This window comes from Chiloscyllium plagiosum, chromosome 31 (genome assembly GCF_004010195.1).
Source record: "Chiloscyllium plagiosum isolate BGI_BamShark_2017 chromosome 31, ASM401019v2, whole genome shotgun sequence".
In the NCBI taxonomy this organism is placed as follows: domain Eukaryota; kingdom Metazoa; phylum Chordata; class Chondrichthyes; order Orectolobiformes; family Hemiscylliidae; genus Chiloscyllium; species Chiloscyllium plagiosum.
The window spans coordinates 22,413,567-22,428,832 of NC_057740.1; the positions used below are offsets into that span (position 1 = coordinate 22,413,567).

Genomic DNA, 15,266 nt, shown 5'->3' on the forward strand with positions numbered 1-15,266 from the left:
CCCTTTCCCTCTTCTCCACCCATTACTGTACATGCAACCAAAACAATTATGGACAAATCATCAGCAAATAGGAATTCTGCATAACAGTATGTGTTTTTAACATACCACTGACCTGGTTTTTCATTGTGTCAATCTCCTTTTCTGCCCTAAGGAGCTGAGATTTAAGCCAAATCTGTTCCTCTTTCAGAATTTCAATTTCTTCAGTAGCAGTTTTTAGCTGGTTCAGGAGACTGGAGTCAGCCTCTTTCCGCTTTTTGGAATCATGTGCAGTAGAGTTATCAGCATGGTCTTTCCTTAGCTGATCAAGTTCATTCTTTAATTTGTGGTTTTCATGCTCAAGCTCTTGATCCTAATAAATGTTGAAATATTATTAACTCATTGTTAACTTTGCAGTGAGCAACAAGAATTTTCAGTCCTTATAAATAAATTCTATCTTAACTATGGCAAGAATTTCAAGGATTCTATTGTTCACAAGCAAAGCCAGCAAAATAAAAAAAAAAATACACAGTGACAGATTATATGATGCTGGTTTATCACTTAGCTTTGTTCAGTGCAGTAGAAAATAGCAAGGAATGCTATAGTCAAATACTGTTTAAATATTTAAAAACTCAGTTAATCACTTGTTTAGTAAATATCATGGCAACTGATCATGCTAGCAAGTTTTAAAATTTAATTAATCACATTTACACCCAGTTTCTTAAAAAAATACCTTAATAATGCCACACATCTCTCCAATATCAGCATCTCTCATTTCGTTTTCCTATTAAAGTAAACATACCAAGTTACAAAAGACAAGAGTAGAATGGAATTAATTGTTTAACATGGTGAATTGATTTACCTATCTTTGGCCTAAGTTAGGAGGTACAGGACAGTAGCTACAAATGGTATAGACTGGTTACATCCAAAAGAATCAAAGGCAATATTTGCCAACATTAAAAGCATAAGTGAGAAAGATTGAACTTCAAAACAAAAAGCTTTTACGAACTGGGTATAAATAAACATTTAATAAATTTGGAAGAATTAAAAATCAAAAATCAGACCTGAAAAGGGCTGCCATAATCAAGCCAACATTAACACCCAATAACTACACAGTACCTTTAAATTAATAAAATGCTCCAATGCACCTCAACAGCATTATAAAACAAAATCTGATAGTGTTACAATGATCCTCTCTGATGGTAACAATGGAGAGGTCATATCCCTAGGATGAAACCTGACTTGATAGATCATGTTTAATTACTGTAGCTGGTTACTATAACAGTTATTCATTAATACATTCACATTAGGCTGTAGGTGTCTTTAACAGAAGTTCATTAAACAAAGAAATTAATTTAAAATTGTAAATAAGTCTGTTAGAAATACAACAGTAAAAACAGTGTCAACCTATTCCCAATATTACCGCTATCTCAATGCTAATTTTCATCCAACCCAGTTTCTTCTCCTTGGGCTGCTGTGACATTTTCTTCATTCCTGTCTGCTGACATGAGCCTGCCTTGGTTCTGATGGTCTAATCTTTTTAACAGCACAAGCTTCTATACAAACTATCCTGGCTTGGAATCTTGAAAAAAATGCAAGACACTTAAAAGCCACTACTTCCCCTAAACTAAAAGATCAAGTTTTTATTTATAGAAATGTGTTCTTTCTTCTGAACTAAAGCCAAAACCTAAGCAAATGACCTTGAGCCCATTAATAATTTCAGTAGCATAAAATGTTCGATTCATTAGCACCACAGGTACCCTGCCAGGTAATGGACTGAAGTTACACACCTCCTTGGAAGGTATGCACATTGAACTCACCAACCCAAATGGACTTTGGCACTTAAACTGCACAGAACAAATTGAAAACCAAGTGTATTAAAATCGAAACTCTAAGTGCAATATTTATTATATGCCATTTATCCTAATACTGAACCACAGATGAAGACAGGTTATCAGATGATTCAAAATCTTTGTCAAGCCTATATCTTTGACTGTTTTAGCAGGGATAGTGGAATATTAGAAAGCAGGAGATTGGCAAGACCTGCTTTGGAATGCTCTGGGTGGTTAGAAAGCCAGTTGAGTTTAAGCAGATGAAGTGATACGGTTGCAGAATCAGGCGATATTGTGGAAGTGGTTAGAAGCTCATCTCATCAATTATGATGTCAAATTTGCAACAGCCTTGCCAGGAAGATAAACAGGCCAGTGGTTTAGAAATAAACAGAGCGTTGGTCTTCCAAATATTTAACTGAAACAAATATATCCATCCATACAGCAACTCAGACAGTAGAGAAGTTGTGCGAGATCCTGGCAAGACAGATGAGTATCTTCACTATGCATGAAGATTACACTGTTGCTAGAAGCTGCTAAGTAGCAGCACGTAGATTAAAGAGATCTTCTGGGAGCACTGTAGCTTTTTTACTTTTACATACCCGTAGAAGCTCTCGCCAATTCAGTTTCATAATTGATTTTCAATCTCTTTTAGCTATCTGCTGCTGGTTCCCAAAAAATTCCCAATCCTCTGACCTGCCACCAGTTTGCACCACTCTGTGTACCATCATTTTTGATTACATGCTGTCCTGGACCACCTTCATCACCTATCTCAGGTGACTTTTTAATGTGAATAATGACGTTATGAAATACTTAAATGCTTACCACAGCACATCTACTGATCTTCCCCTTAAATCTATTTCACAGCCCCTTTAAATGCAATAGGGAACCCCTGGCCAATTTATTAACTAGGACATGGAGCTCATTTTCACTTGTTCCATTCCAGTGTAAATGTAAATACTGAATGAAGCAAATTAAGCCATGCATTGAAATTCTTACATGTAGCAGTGGATTCATTAATAACAAATGTCTCACCTGCATATTGGAAATTTGCAAGAAATAGGTTGTAAGGAGTCATTCCATCAAAGACAATTTTCTGATGGAATCTAACAAGGATATTTGAGAGAACTAGATTTAGCACAGATCCCATGGCAACACTGGATGTGGGTATACATGATACCATTCAAAGTGAACTTAACTGCACAAGTTCATAAATCCTACAGATACACCCAGTGACAGGTCTACATCATGATATAGTGATGTAATGCAAATGTCTATTACTTCCGAGAGTAACATATTGACAAATGGCATTGGTGAGCATAGTCCACTTGCTGGCTGATGAAGGGCTTTTGCCTGAAATAGCAATTTTCCTGCTCCTCGGATGCAGCCTGCCCTGTGCTTTTCCAGCACCACTCTAATCTGGACTCTAATCTCCAGCATCTGCAGTACCTACCTTCACCTAAGTCCACTTGCTAACCAAGCATCAATCCCTTCTTATGCAGTATAAATGTTTTTTTCCCCTCCTGGAATTGGTAATATTGCAAACTGGTCTTCAAAAAGAGATTCAAAACTATTGATAAAGACAAAGACATAGAAAATGATTCAAGCCGGAGAAGTGAAGATAATGGCAGGCAAGAATTGAAAGCAAAAAACAAAAATTGCTGGAAAATCTCAGGTCTGACAGCATCTCTGGAGAAAAAGCAGAGTTAATATTGAGGCCAGAGGCCCTTTTTCAGAACTGATAGTAGCTAGGAAAAGGTTGGTATACACGCTGGTGGAGTGGATGAGAAAAGGTTGGGCAATAAGTATTGGTGGAGAGCCCAACATGAGACAGGGGAGGAGAGAGCAACAAAGGAATAGTTAAAGGTCAGCCTGGAAGCATCAATAGCTGTTAATGGGGATTAATAGTGCCTAACAAAATCAGTTGCGTGGTAGCAACCCATGTGATGACAAGGCCTGGTCTATCAGGGAAGAGGGGTAAGGTGTGTTCAAGCCCCAAAGTTGTTGATCTCGATAATAGAGTCCAGAAGATTTCAGGATTGCCAAATGAAAGGTGTTGTTCTTGCACTGAGCTGCACTGGAACATGGCAGAATACTGCTAGAGATGTTACCCAAGGAACACTGGTGCGGTGTTGATAAAGTGGCAAGCTCCACAAGCTCTGGGTCATTTCCATGTTCAAAATGTAGGTGTTCAGTAAAGCAGTGATCCTGTCTGTACTTCATCTCCCCCAATGCAGAGGAGATTTCACTGAGCAGCAAATACAGTAGACAACAGAGCAAAATTGCTGGTTCACCTGGAAGATATCTGGACCCTTAAACTAAGGAGGAAGTACATGGGCAGATGTTACACTTTCTGCAATTGCAACAGAAGGTGCCATAGGGATGTTGGGAGTGAAGGAGTGGACCAAGGTGTCCCAGAGAGAACAGTCCCTGTGGAAGGGAAGGGAACAGGTGTCCAGTGGTAGCATCCTGCTGGGGGTGGTGAAAATGGCTGCTGAATGATCCTTTGGATGTGGATGCTGGTGGGATGGTTGGTGAAGACCCTGTAACCAGTGGTGGAATCTTTCGTTGAATCAGGTGGACATTTCAGAGGTCCCCTTTTCGAAGTTGGCATCAGATAGATGCAACAGAGGAATAGGAAAATAGAATAGAGTCTTTACAGGAAACCAGGGCGAGGATGTGTAATCAAAGTTAACTGTGGGAGTCAGGGCTTATAGTGAATACTGCTGGACAGCTTGCTCCCAGATACAGAAAATTGAGCAAGGGAGGAGAGGAGTCAGGTGGACCGGGTGAAGAAGAGAGCAGGTGAAAAATGGAGGGAAAATAGATGACTTTTTCCAATTTGGATGAGAGAGGGAAGCAGCACCAATAATGGCAGTGTACTTAAGAGTTGCGTATTGTGGGTGGGAGTGGAGGACTGGAACAAGGAACGTTCCATGTACCCCACAAAGAGACAAGCATAATGGGGCCTACGAAAAAATGTTAGGCATGGCCACACCTTTAACCCAAAGCAAGCAAGGGGTGGTTAGAATCAGAATCCCTACAGTGTAGAAGCAGGCCATTCAGCCCATTGAGTCTACACCAAACATCCAAAGAGCATCTCACCCAGACCCACTCCCTAACTTATTCCTGTAACTCCATACTCCCTATGGCCAATCCACCTAACCTGCACACCTTTGGACATTGGGAGGCCACCAAAGCATCTGGAGAAAACCCATACAGACACGAAAGCATGTGCGAACTCCACACTAACAGACACCCAATGATGGAACTGAACACAGGTGCCTGTACTGAGAGACAGCAGCAAGTTAAAGGAGATATTGTCAAAACAAGAACGAGGCAGAGGGCAAGTGGAATTAGTTAACAATAGTTAGGATGTGAGGACTGAAACGCAGTTCAGGTCAACAGGTGACTAACATTATGCACTATCATGACCAAAGTAGTTACTTAGGAAGACTGATAGAAGTGGCATTTTGGAAAAATGACTTTGGACTTCAGATAAAGTTGGAAGGAGTTTTTAATCATTTGATCGGAAATTAGATCAGCCACCTGACATCAACTATCCTACCAGATTAAAGTGACTTCAATTTTTTATTTGCACACAACAAAAGCAAGCAATAATTTTCTTCATGTTCATCTCTTGCACAGTGTCATCTTCTCCACACATACAAGTTGCAACTGGTCAGATTGGGAAGCTCTAGTTAAGACAAACTGGTAGTTGGCAAACATTAAGAATGTTTTTTGCATTTACACAAACTGAGTTGCCTTGAAAAAAAAAAATCACTTTCAACATTAAAACTTGTATTTGTACAGCAGTCTGCAATCACAGGCAGTGAAATTGTTTTAGAGTGTAGTAATTGTTGCAAAGCAAGAAACCAGATACTAAATAGTTTCCCATAATTCCACATGCTGCACAGTTACATTGGTATGTCTTTCATTAAAAGAATTAGCTTCATGACTTCAGAGATAAAATAAAATTTCAAAGACTGCAGGATATAAGATTACTGAATAATGTTTTTTCCAAAGTTTTTTTAGAAGGCAACTAACCTGACACTTATTGTAACTGTTTACACAGCAGTTGCTTCAAGCAGTAGTGGAGGTGGCTTAGAGACAAAATGTTTACATAAATGAAAATTCAGCCAGCAACAAATGGCTGGTTTGCCTGTGGACGAGTGACTAGTTAGTTATCAAATGACAAACACCTTCTGCCTGCCAAACCATGAGATTGGATCCAAGGTAGCTAAGCAGCTTGGGACTGTGAACAAGATAGGACGACAAGACAACATTAGGTCTCTGCAAGCTCAGAAATGGTCTTGGTTCTCTGCAGTAAAAACTAAGCCTGAAGAAAACCAGATTACTTATTAAAAACAATTGTTGAGGTATAAGTCAGAGACCTAAGGTGTGAATCAGTCACTCTGTGCATCCTACAAAGTAAAAACACGTGGGAAGGAAGATCAAGCAGCAAGAAACAAGAGACAAGAGACATCTCAGAAAATCCTGTTAACAGGGACATAGCTGCAAGGTTTGTAGCTCACGTTAAGGTTTAGGGTGTAGGTTTGCTCGCTGAGCTGTAGGTTTGATATCCAGACGTTTCATTACCTGGCTAGGTAACATCAGTGGCGACCTCCAAGTGAAGCGAAGCTGTTGTCTCCTGCTTTCTATTTATATGTTTCCCCTGGATGGGGTTCCTGGGGTTTGTGGTGATGTCATTTCCTGTTCGTTTTCTGAGGGATTGATAGAAGGTATCTAGATCAGTGTGTTTGTTTATGGCGTTGTGCTTGGAGTGCAGGTCTCTGGGAGGCCTCTAGGAATTCTCTGGCAGGCCTCTAGGAATTCTCTGGCATGTCTTTGCTTAACCTGTCCCAGGATAGATGTGTTGTCCCAGTCGAAATAGTGGTTTTTTTCATCCGTGTGTAGGGCTACGGAGAGAGGGGGTCGTGTCTTTTTGTGGCTAGCTGGTGTTCATGTATCCTGGTGGCTAACTTTCTTCTCGTTTGTCTTACGTAGTGTTTGTGGCAGTCCTTGCATGGAATTTTGTAGATGACGTTGGTTTTGTCCATGGGTTGTACTGGGTCTTTAGTTACTTAGGGTCTGCTTGTCGTGGTTTGTTCCTGAGGAATCTGCGCACTATTTTTTGAGTATCCGTTCTTCTTGAATATGTTGTATAGGTGGTTCTCCTCTGTTTTCCGAAGTTTGTCTGTGCTGCAGTGTGTGGCGGCTCATTGGAACAGTGTTCTGATACAGCTTCGCTTGTGTGTTGGGATGGTTGCTGGTGTAGTTAAGTATTTGGTCAGTGTTTGTTGGTTTTCTGTACACACAGGTTTGTAGTTCTCCATTGTCCTTTCTTTCAACTGTGACATCCAGGAGTGCGAGTTTGTTGTCGGTTTCTCCCTCCTTGTTGAACTTTATGCCTGTGAGGGTGGTGTTGATGATGTTAAATGTCTCTATCTTGTTTCGTTTTGTGATGACAAAGGTGTCATCTACGTAGCGGACCCAGATTTTTGGTTTGTTGGTTGGTAGGGCTGTTTGTTCTAGTCTTTTTTGCATTACTGCTTCTGCTATGAATCCTGTTAGCGGAGATCCCATGGGTGTGCTGTTTGTTTGTTTGTAGACTATGTTGTTGAAGGTGAAGTGGGTGGTGAGGCACAGGTCCACTAGCTTCATGATGTTTTCATTGGTAATGTGATTGGTGCGTGTGCGAGATGGTCTCTTCTAAAAGTGTGGCAAGTGTTTCCTTTGCCAGGTCGATGCTGATGGAGGTGAACAGTGCTGTTACATCGAATGAGATCATGGTTTCGTCTTCCTCTATTTCGGTGTTCTTGATTTTTAGGAATTCCTGGGTGGAGTGGATGGAGGAGTGCTATGACTCTTCTACTAGGTATTTCAGTCTTGCGTGTAGTTCTTTGGCCAGTCTGTACGTTGGTGGTTTGGGTAGTGAGACTATGGGTCTAAGGGGGACTCCTGGTTTGTGGATTTTTGGTAGTCCGTGGAATGTTGGTCCCGTCTGGTTGCATTTTTTGTAATTCCGTCTTGTTTAATTGTCCGGAACTGTGTAATTTTCTTAGGAGATATGTAATTTTGTTTCCTAGTTGCGGGGTCGGGTCTAGTGCCATTTGTTGGTAGGTGTTGGTGTCTGCGAGTAGTGCATGGGCTTTCTCTATGTCGGCCCTTCTGTTCAGGATGACTGAGCCGACCCTTGTCTGCAGGTAATAGGACGATGTTTTTGTCTTTTTTGAGGTTTTCTAGGGCTGTGTGTTCAGTTTGTTTCCTTCCCTCTTTCAGCTCAGAATAGATGCAACGGTCTGTCTGATCGTTTGAGTTTCTTCCATAAGGTTGTTGTCCTTCAATATGGTTTCTAATGCTGCTAGGAAATCCTTCTTGTCAGCGTCTCAGTAATTGAAATTTAGTCCTTTTACTAGTACCGCTTTTTCGGTGTCTGATAGGGTTCGGTCTGATAAGTTCTTTATCCAGGCCTCTGTTATTGGTTTTGTCTTTGATTGTGAGTTCGTCAAGTTTTTTTCTTCAGGTCCGGATTCTTTATCAGTGTTTATCGTTTGGTATTTTTGGCTCGTTCTACCACGTCTGTCCATTCTTGATTTGTTGCTTGTTTGAATAACGGTTTTTGGTGCGCAATTTCCCAGTTGTATTTTTGGAGTCTGTGGTGGGCGTCATTGATTAGTTCTCGGAGCATTCTGCGGCCGTTTCGTTCTGTTAAACTTCTGGCTTGAGGTGTTTTTAAATCGGCGGTTTATATTGAAGACATTTTGGCAGTACCGGTTTTCTCAAACATTCATGCAGGAAATATAGTTGTTTGCGGGTGGAAGTCTCTCAGATGGCATTCCTTTCCCTTCTTCAGGCAAGTTGTAGTGTGTTGCGCCCATAGGTTTTTGCAAGGTTGGTAGCTCAGGTTGAGGTTTAGGGTGTAGGTTCGCTCGGAGAGCTGTAGATTTGATATCCAGACGTTTCATTACCTGGCTAGGTAACATCAGGGGTGACCTCCAAGTGAAGCGAAGCTGTTGTCTCCTGCTTTCTATTTATATGTTTGTCCTGGATGGGGTTCCTGGAGAACCACATTAGAAACCACATTGAAGGACAACAAACTCACGGAAGAAACACAACAAACAATCAGACAGACAGTTGCATCTATTCTGAGCCGAAAGAGGGAAGGAAACAAACTGAACACACAAAGCCCTAGAAAACCTCAAAAAAAAAGACAAAATCATCATCCTATTACCTGCAGACAAGGGTCGGCTCACAGTCATCCTGAACAGAAGGGCCGACATAGAGAAAGCCCATGCACTACTCGCAGACACCAACACCTACCAACAAGTGGCGCTAGACCCGACCCCACAACTAGGAAACAAAATTACATATCTCCTAAGAAAATTACACAGTTCCGGACAATTAAACAAGACGGAATTACAAAAAATGCAACCAGACAGGACTAACATCCCACGATTCTACAGACTACCAAAAATCCATAAACCAGGAGCCTCCCTCAGACCCATAGTCTCTCTACCCAGAACACCAACTTACAGACTGGCCAAAGAACTACACGCAAGACTGAAATACGTAGAAGAGTCACAGCACTCCATCCACTCCACCCAGGAATTCCTAAAAATCAAAACATCAAAATAGAGGAAGACGAAACAATGATCTCATTCAACGCAACAGCACTGTTCACCTCCATCAGCATCGACCTGGCAAAGGAAACACTTACCACACTTTTAGAAGAGACCATCACACACCCCAACGACCAATCGTCTTACCAATGAAAACATCATGAAGCTAGTGGACCTGTGCCTCACCACCCACTTCACCTTCAACAACAGTCTACAAACAAACCAACAGCACACCCATGGGATCTCCTCTTTCAGGATTCATAGCAGAAGCAGTAATGCAAAAAAGACTAGAACAAACAGCCCTCCAGCCCTCCAACCATCAAACCAAAAATCTGGGTCCGCTACGTAGATGTCATCACAAAACGAAACCAGATAGAAGAGACATTTAACATCATCAACGCCACCCTCACAGGCATAAAGTTCACCAAGGAGGAAGAAACCAACAACAAACTCGCACTCCTGGATGTCACAGTTGAAAGAAAGGACAATGGAGAACTACAGACCTGCGTATACAGAAAACCGACAAACACTGACCAAATACTCAACTACACCAGCAACCATCCCAACACACACAAACGAAGCTGTTTTATCAGAACACTATTCCGATGAGCCACCACACACTGCAGCACAGACGAACTTCGGAAAACAGAGCAGAACCACCTATACAACATATTCAAGAAGAACGGATACTCAAAAAATACAGTGCGCAGATTCCTCAGGAACAAACCACGACAAGCAGACCAAACACAGCCAGAAACCCTAACCACCTTACCATACATCAAAGAAGTTTCAGAAATGACAGCCAGACTACTAAGACCCCTCGGAATCCTAGTAGCACACAAACCCACCAACACTCAAACAAAAACTAAGTAACTAAAGACCCAGTACAACCCACGGACAAAACCAACGTCATCTACAATATTCCATGCAAGGACTGCCATAAACAGTATGTAGGACAAACAGGAAGAACGTTAGCCACCAGGATACACGAACACCAGCTAGCCACAAAAAGACATGACCCTCTCTCCCTCGTAGCCCTACACATGGATGAAAAAAAACCCCACTATTTCGACTCTGACAACACATCTATCCTGGGACAGGCTAAGCAAAGACATGCCAGAGAATTCCTAGAGGCCTGGCACTCCAAGCACAATGCCATAAACAAACACACTGATCTAGATACCATCTATCAATCCCTCAGAAAACGAACAGGAAATGACATCACCACAAACCCCAGGAACCCCATCCAGGGGAAACATATAAATAGAAAGCAGGAGACAACAGCTTCGCTTCACTTGGAGGTCGCCACTGATGTTACCTAGCCAGGTAATGAAACGTCTGGAAATCAAACCTACAGCTTAGCGAGCAAACCTAAGGGACATAACTGCTTTCCCAGTTTTTCCCTATGCACGCAATCCCCATATTTTTTCCTGAGTGTATATGGGAATGCAAGTGACAGAAATAGATTTACTTACTGACACTATATAGTTTACCTATAGCTAGAGGAGAAAGTGAGGATTGCAGATGCTGGGAGATTAGAGTCAAAAAAAGCATTGTGCTAGAAAAGCACAGCAGGTCAGGCAGCATCGGAGCAGGAGAATCGACATTTTGGGCATAAGCCCTTAACCAGGAATGTTCCCTATGAAGGGCTTACTGCACCTCGAACGCTGCCTGACCTGCTGTGCTTTTCCAGCACCATGCTTTTTGACTACCTACAGCTGGAGTCAAAATGCAATAACTAGTAAAATACTTAAAGTGCAGAAACCTGATCAGTGTTTTCTGTCAGAGTCTGAGTTAGGTAAGTTGTGGAATTTTATGCAGTTTAAAATTGTCATTTGTAACTTTCGTGATAAGTCAGAATAACAGGCTTGATTTCCATCCCAGTGAGGTCTAGCATTAGGTATCAAACTGCTCTTGGTAACAAGCCATAGGATTAGAAGAAAACTTCAGTCTGGTAGGAAATAACTGATGCAACTATTATAGAAACAGACAGTCCAGCAGATTCCCACAAGCCTGCAAGATGATGGTTAACTTTACAGTAGTGTGAAGCTGAAGGAGGTCAAACTGCTGCCTCCTGGTGGTCTCGGAACAGAAAACAATGCTGTTTTGTTTGCATTGTTACAAATTGATAAAGACATTTCAGAAAGCATGAAATGCAACCTGAATGCAAGATATGAGACACAGAAGTATATCATTAGGAGAGACAAATATTTTTATTTTGTTCATGGAGTTCTAGAGAGTTGAGAAAACGTGGAAGACATTGTCAATAAGCATACAAATAAAATTGATTTTGGATGGGTTTCTCAAATGTCTTCTCCCCTAGCCATCCACATGGGTATACAAAAAGGTATTTATTTACACAACATAATATTTTAATTTTAGAGTTAATTCATATTCTCTAACAATATTCCATCCGAAGACTTGAGCAGTGTTGATATCTAAAGTAGTGGCACAACTGAAAAAGATTTTGGCACATTCATTTTGTCAACATTGTAAATGTGAAATAAATTAAAGCTCGCATTACCTTAATGAAATTCAGTTCATCTTTCAGATTTTCATATCTTTGTTCAAGGCGGGAGAACTCTTTCACAAGGTTTTGGTAATGAAATCGCTCTTCCTCAAATTCAGCATGCAACTGTTGACTCTTTAGTGCCACCTTCAGGGAAATTTGATCTTGAAAATACAAATAAAAAACGTTACGTTATTTACATTTGCACTCCATTAATTGTATGGGGTGAAGGGTGGCATAACAGGAAACAAGATCTTTAAAATTGCAGGGCTCAAACGGTCTAAAATATTCAGGCAAAATGTAATCCTTTTCATTTTAATGATTGGGATACAAAGTTAAAGTTCGACAATGCAGGTTTAAGCACTAACAGGTATGTACACTAGCATTAATCGAATATTCTAGAATGCTTTCTTTTAAAGTAAGAATTCCCACAGTTAACCAATATTGGGATTTTTTGTTATGGAGGACCAAGCAATTTGATACTTGGCATAAATTCCTATTACAAATATAACTTAGTGGTCCTTGATAGCTGTTTGATAAGTTGCAGATTAGAGCCATTGAATCTGGATTAGGAATTGAGAGGACTTTCCTAATTACCTGCTTTTTAGATCGGGACATATGGCTGTGCAGTAACATTCGCAATACCTCAGTCCAATTCAAACCTGGTAACTCCTACTTCTGCTCTACACAACCCCCAACTGAAGTCTTAACCCTGTATTGCTTCAGCAAGACTTCCCCATTTTATACTCCATTCCCTGTGAAAGCAAGGTCAGCTGTCTATTTGCCTTCATCACCTGAACTCAAACACTGGCTTTTAGTGATTTACAAAAGTAGACTCCCACGCCCCCAAATCCCTCTGTAGAATTGTGCAGTTTTTCTCCATTTAAATAGTCAGTTCCTCTGTTCTTCTTGCCAAAATGCATAACATCAATACTCCCCATATAATATGCCAACTGCCAAGTTTTGAGGCCCTCACTTGACTGGTCTATGTCCCTTTGCAGACAGTCATCCACACCACTTGCTTTTCGACTATCTTATCCATAAACTTGTCAATGTTCATTTCCTTCATCCAAATTAGTAAAATATTGAAAATAATAGTGACCTGCAGCACTCCACTACTTCAGGTTGACATCCTGAAAATGTCTTCATCCCAAATGTTTTCCATCAGTTAGCCAATCCATACTAAAAAAAATATCCATATTATCATTGGCTCTTATCCTATAATCTTATGTACAATATCTTAAAGATCTTTTGGAAATCTATATATATTGCATCTATAGATTTTTGTTCATCTCTGCTTGTCACATCTTCAAAAGAATTCTAATTAATCTGTCAGACATTATGGCCCCTTCATGAAGCTGTGCTGACTTGGCTTGGTTATATTTTGAATTTCTAAATGCTTACTATTATATCCTTTGTAATAGGCTCTAATACTGTGGCCTTTGACACAGATTGAAATCGACAGAGTCCCCGATGGTCAACCTCACCACCTACTTCAATTCCCTTGCTGCCCATCTGTTAGTCATACCACTGCATGACTTCAACTTCCAGAAGCTGCACAGCTAGAGAAAAAAAGTGCATACTACTAACAGGTCAAGTCAGCTTTTGCATCATGTTTCACATTGGTCCAGAGGGACTATCTTTGCCAGGTGAAGACAAGTTTGTGGTGGCAATATTAGCACACGAAGAAGAAATGTACTAAGGACAGACAGGCTATTCAGTCCATGTCAATATGGACTTGCTGCAGGGTCAGTTTGGCTACTCCTGCGCCTCCGTCTGTTCACTGCAGACCTGAAAGTTCACTACCCCAACTGCTCAAATTAGGTCCATGCCGCATGTCCACTATCTGAGCAATGCAAGCTGACTAGAGGCTCTTGAAACAAATTGCAAATCACAGGCGTGGCCTTCCATGTCTCCACACTTGAAAGCAGCAACCACAACATCCCAAATGTACTGGAGATGCAGATCCAGAGGTCTACTTGTAGCGTGCTCTGCAGCAAAGTGTCCTTAAATCCAAAGATGAAGCAATAACGATGAGTTATGAATCTGGACTATCAAGAAGAAACCAAAAAATTTATAGCTACATACCAAATAGGGACATTTTCATTCACAGTTGTAAACGATAGAGTTTGCCTCGTATGTCGAAATAAAAGTTGATAAGTAAAAAATGCTTTTGGAACAACATCACAACAATGCACAGTCAATTCAAGGATAATTTTCCCTTGAATGGCACACTGGACAAAAAGCTGATGAGCTGGAGGTTATTTTGAAAGCAAGTCATTTCTTTTTATAAACCAATAGCAAAAAGGTAATGCCAGCACTGAAACATAATTTTGCTTTTGTCATCTTCTAGCAAAATTAATTTGGAGATTCAACATAATTATAGAAGCAATGACTGTGGTTGCTGACTCAGTAGTCAAAGACTAAGTAAAAAGAAGAAATAGTAACAGCAATCCAAAGCACATCACTTGATGGTTCCACACTAAGATGCACTAGCCATCTGCCACATGTAATACTTGTGCAGTGAATGCATTTGAATTGAAACAGAGTCGCTGGTTCTCCCAATTACAACAAAATGCGACAACACAGACTGCAGAAAATACCAGAAAAATATCAAATGCAAAGAAAGTGGATCCACCCAGAAAACATCCATGCACACCTGAGGATGTTAGCAACGAAACTTGACAGGTGATTCCAGAAATCAGATGTGGTAGAGCTAGTCATGTTTGTCTAAAACCTATCCCTTAAAAGTAAACATTAGAGAGTTGGCCACCAAATTCCAACAGGTGTTTGATTTACAAAAGCAGAGAAGTTGATGGTTGCTACGTAAAGTGTTACTGAGCTGAAAGAGATGAAGGGATTGCGATTTTCAGGGACTCAAAACAGAAAAGTTCCTGGATCTACCATCCTGTGCATTTAAAATGGAAGCTTACTTCATTTGGAGGAATGATGTGTCATATGTATCTGGAGCCAAATTAAGAAACGCAAGTCCAAATATCACACCCACTTCACAGATATCCATCCAGTGGACTGTATATGACTAGCAGGCTCCAACTACAACCCAGAATTCAAGGCATTGGCAGATATCGTACACAAGTTAATACAGCACTGAAAATAAAATGCTTATTCATAAATTCAAAAAGTGATCATTTGCTCAAAGAAAGATTTGAAGACCATTGTCCTAATATTTTCCCCAATGAGATGTTAATGCTAACTGGCCTTTGGCAATTTGTTTTTCAATGTTCTTTGGCAGAATAAAATAAAGTTGAAGAATTGACTGCCTTTTTCCCCCAATACTTTGAAATAGTTAATAACCAACTTTTACACTAA

The 15,266-nt window shown here is 40.6% G+C and overlaps 1 protein-coding gene across 1 annotated transcript in view; it reads right to left on the minus strand.

The window, feature by feature from the left end:
* The window catches only part of LOC122565046 (unconventional myosin-Vb-like), a 179,232-nt gene that overhangs the window by 46,255 nt on the left and 117,711 nt on the right, over positions 1-15,266 (minus strand). The window contains exons 24-26 of the mRNA XM_043720677.1: positions 11,952-12,100; positions 710-760; positions 113-349 (exon numbers count right to left, since the gene is read on the minus strand). Coding sequence (XP_043576612.1) covers positions 113-349; positions 710-760; positions 11,952-12,100 — 437 coding nt within the window. The remainder of the gene's footprint in view (positions 1-112; positions 350-709; positions 761-11,951; positions 12,101-15,266) is intronic.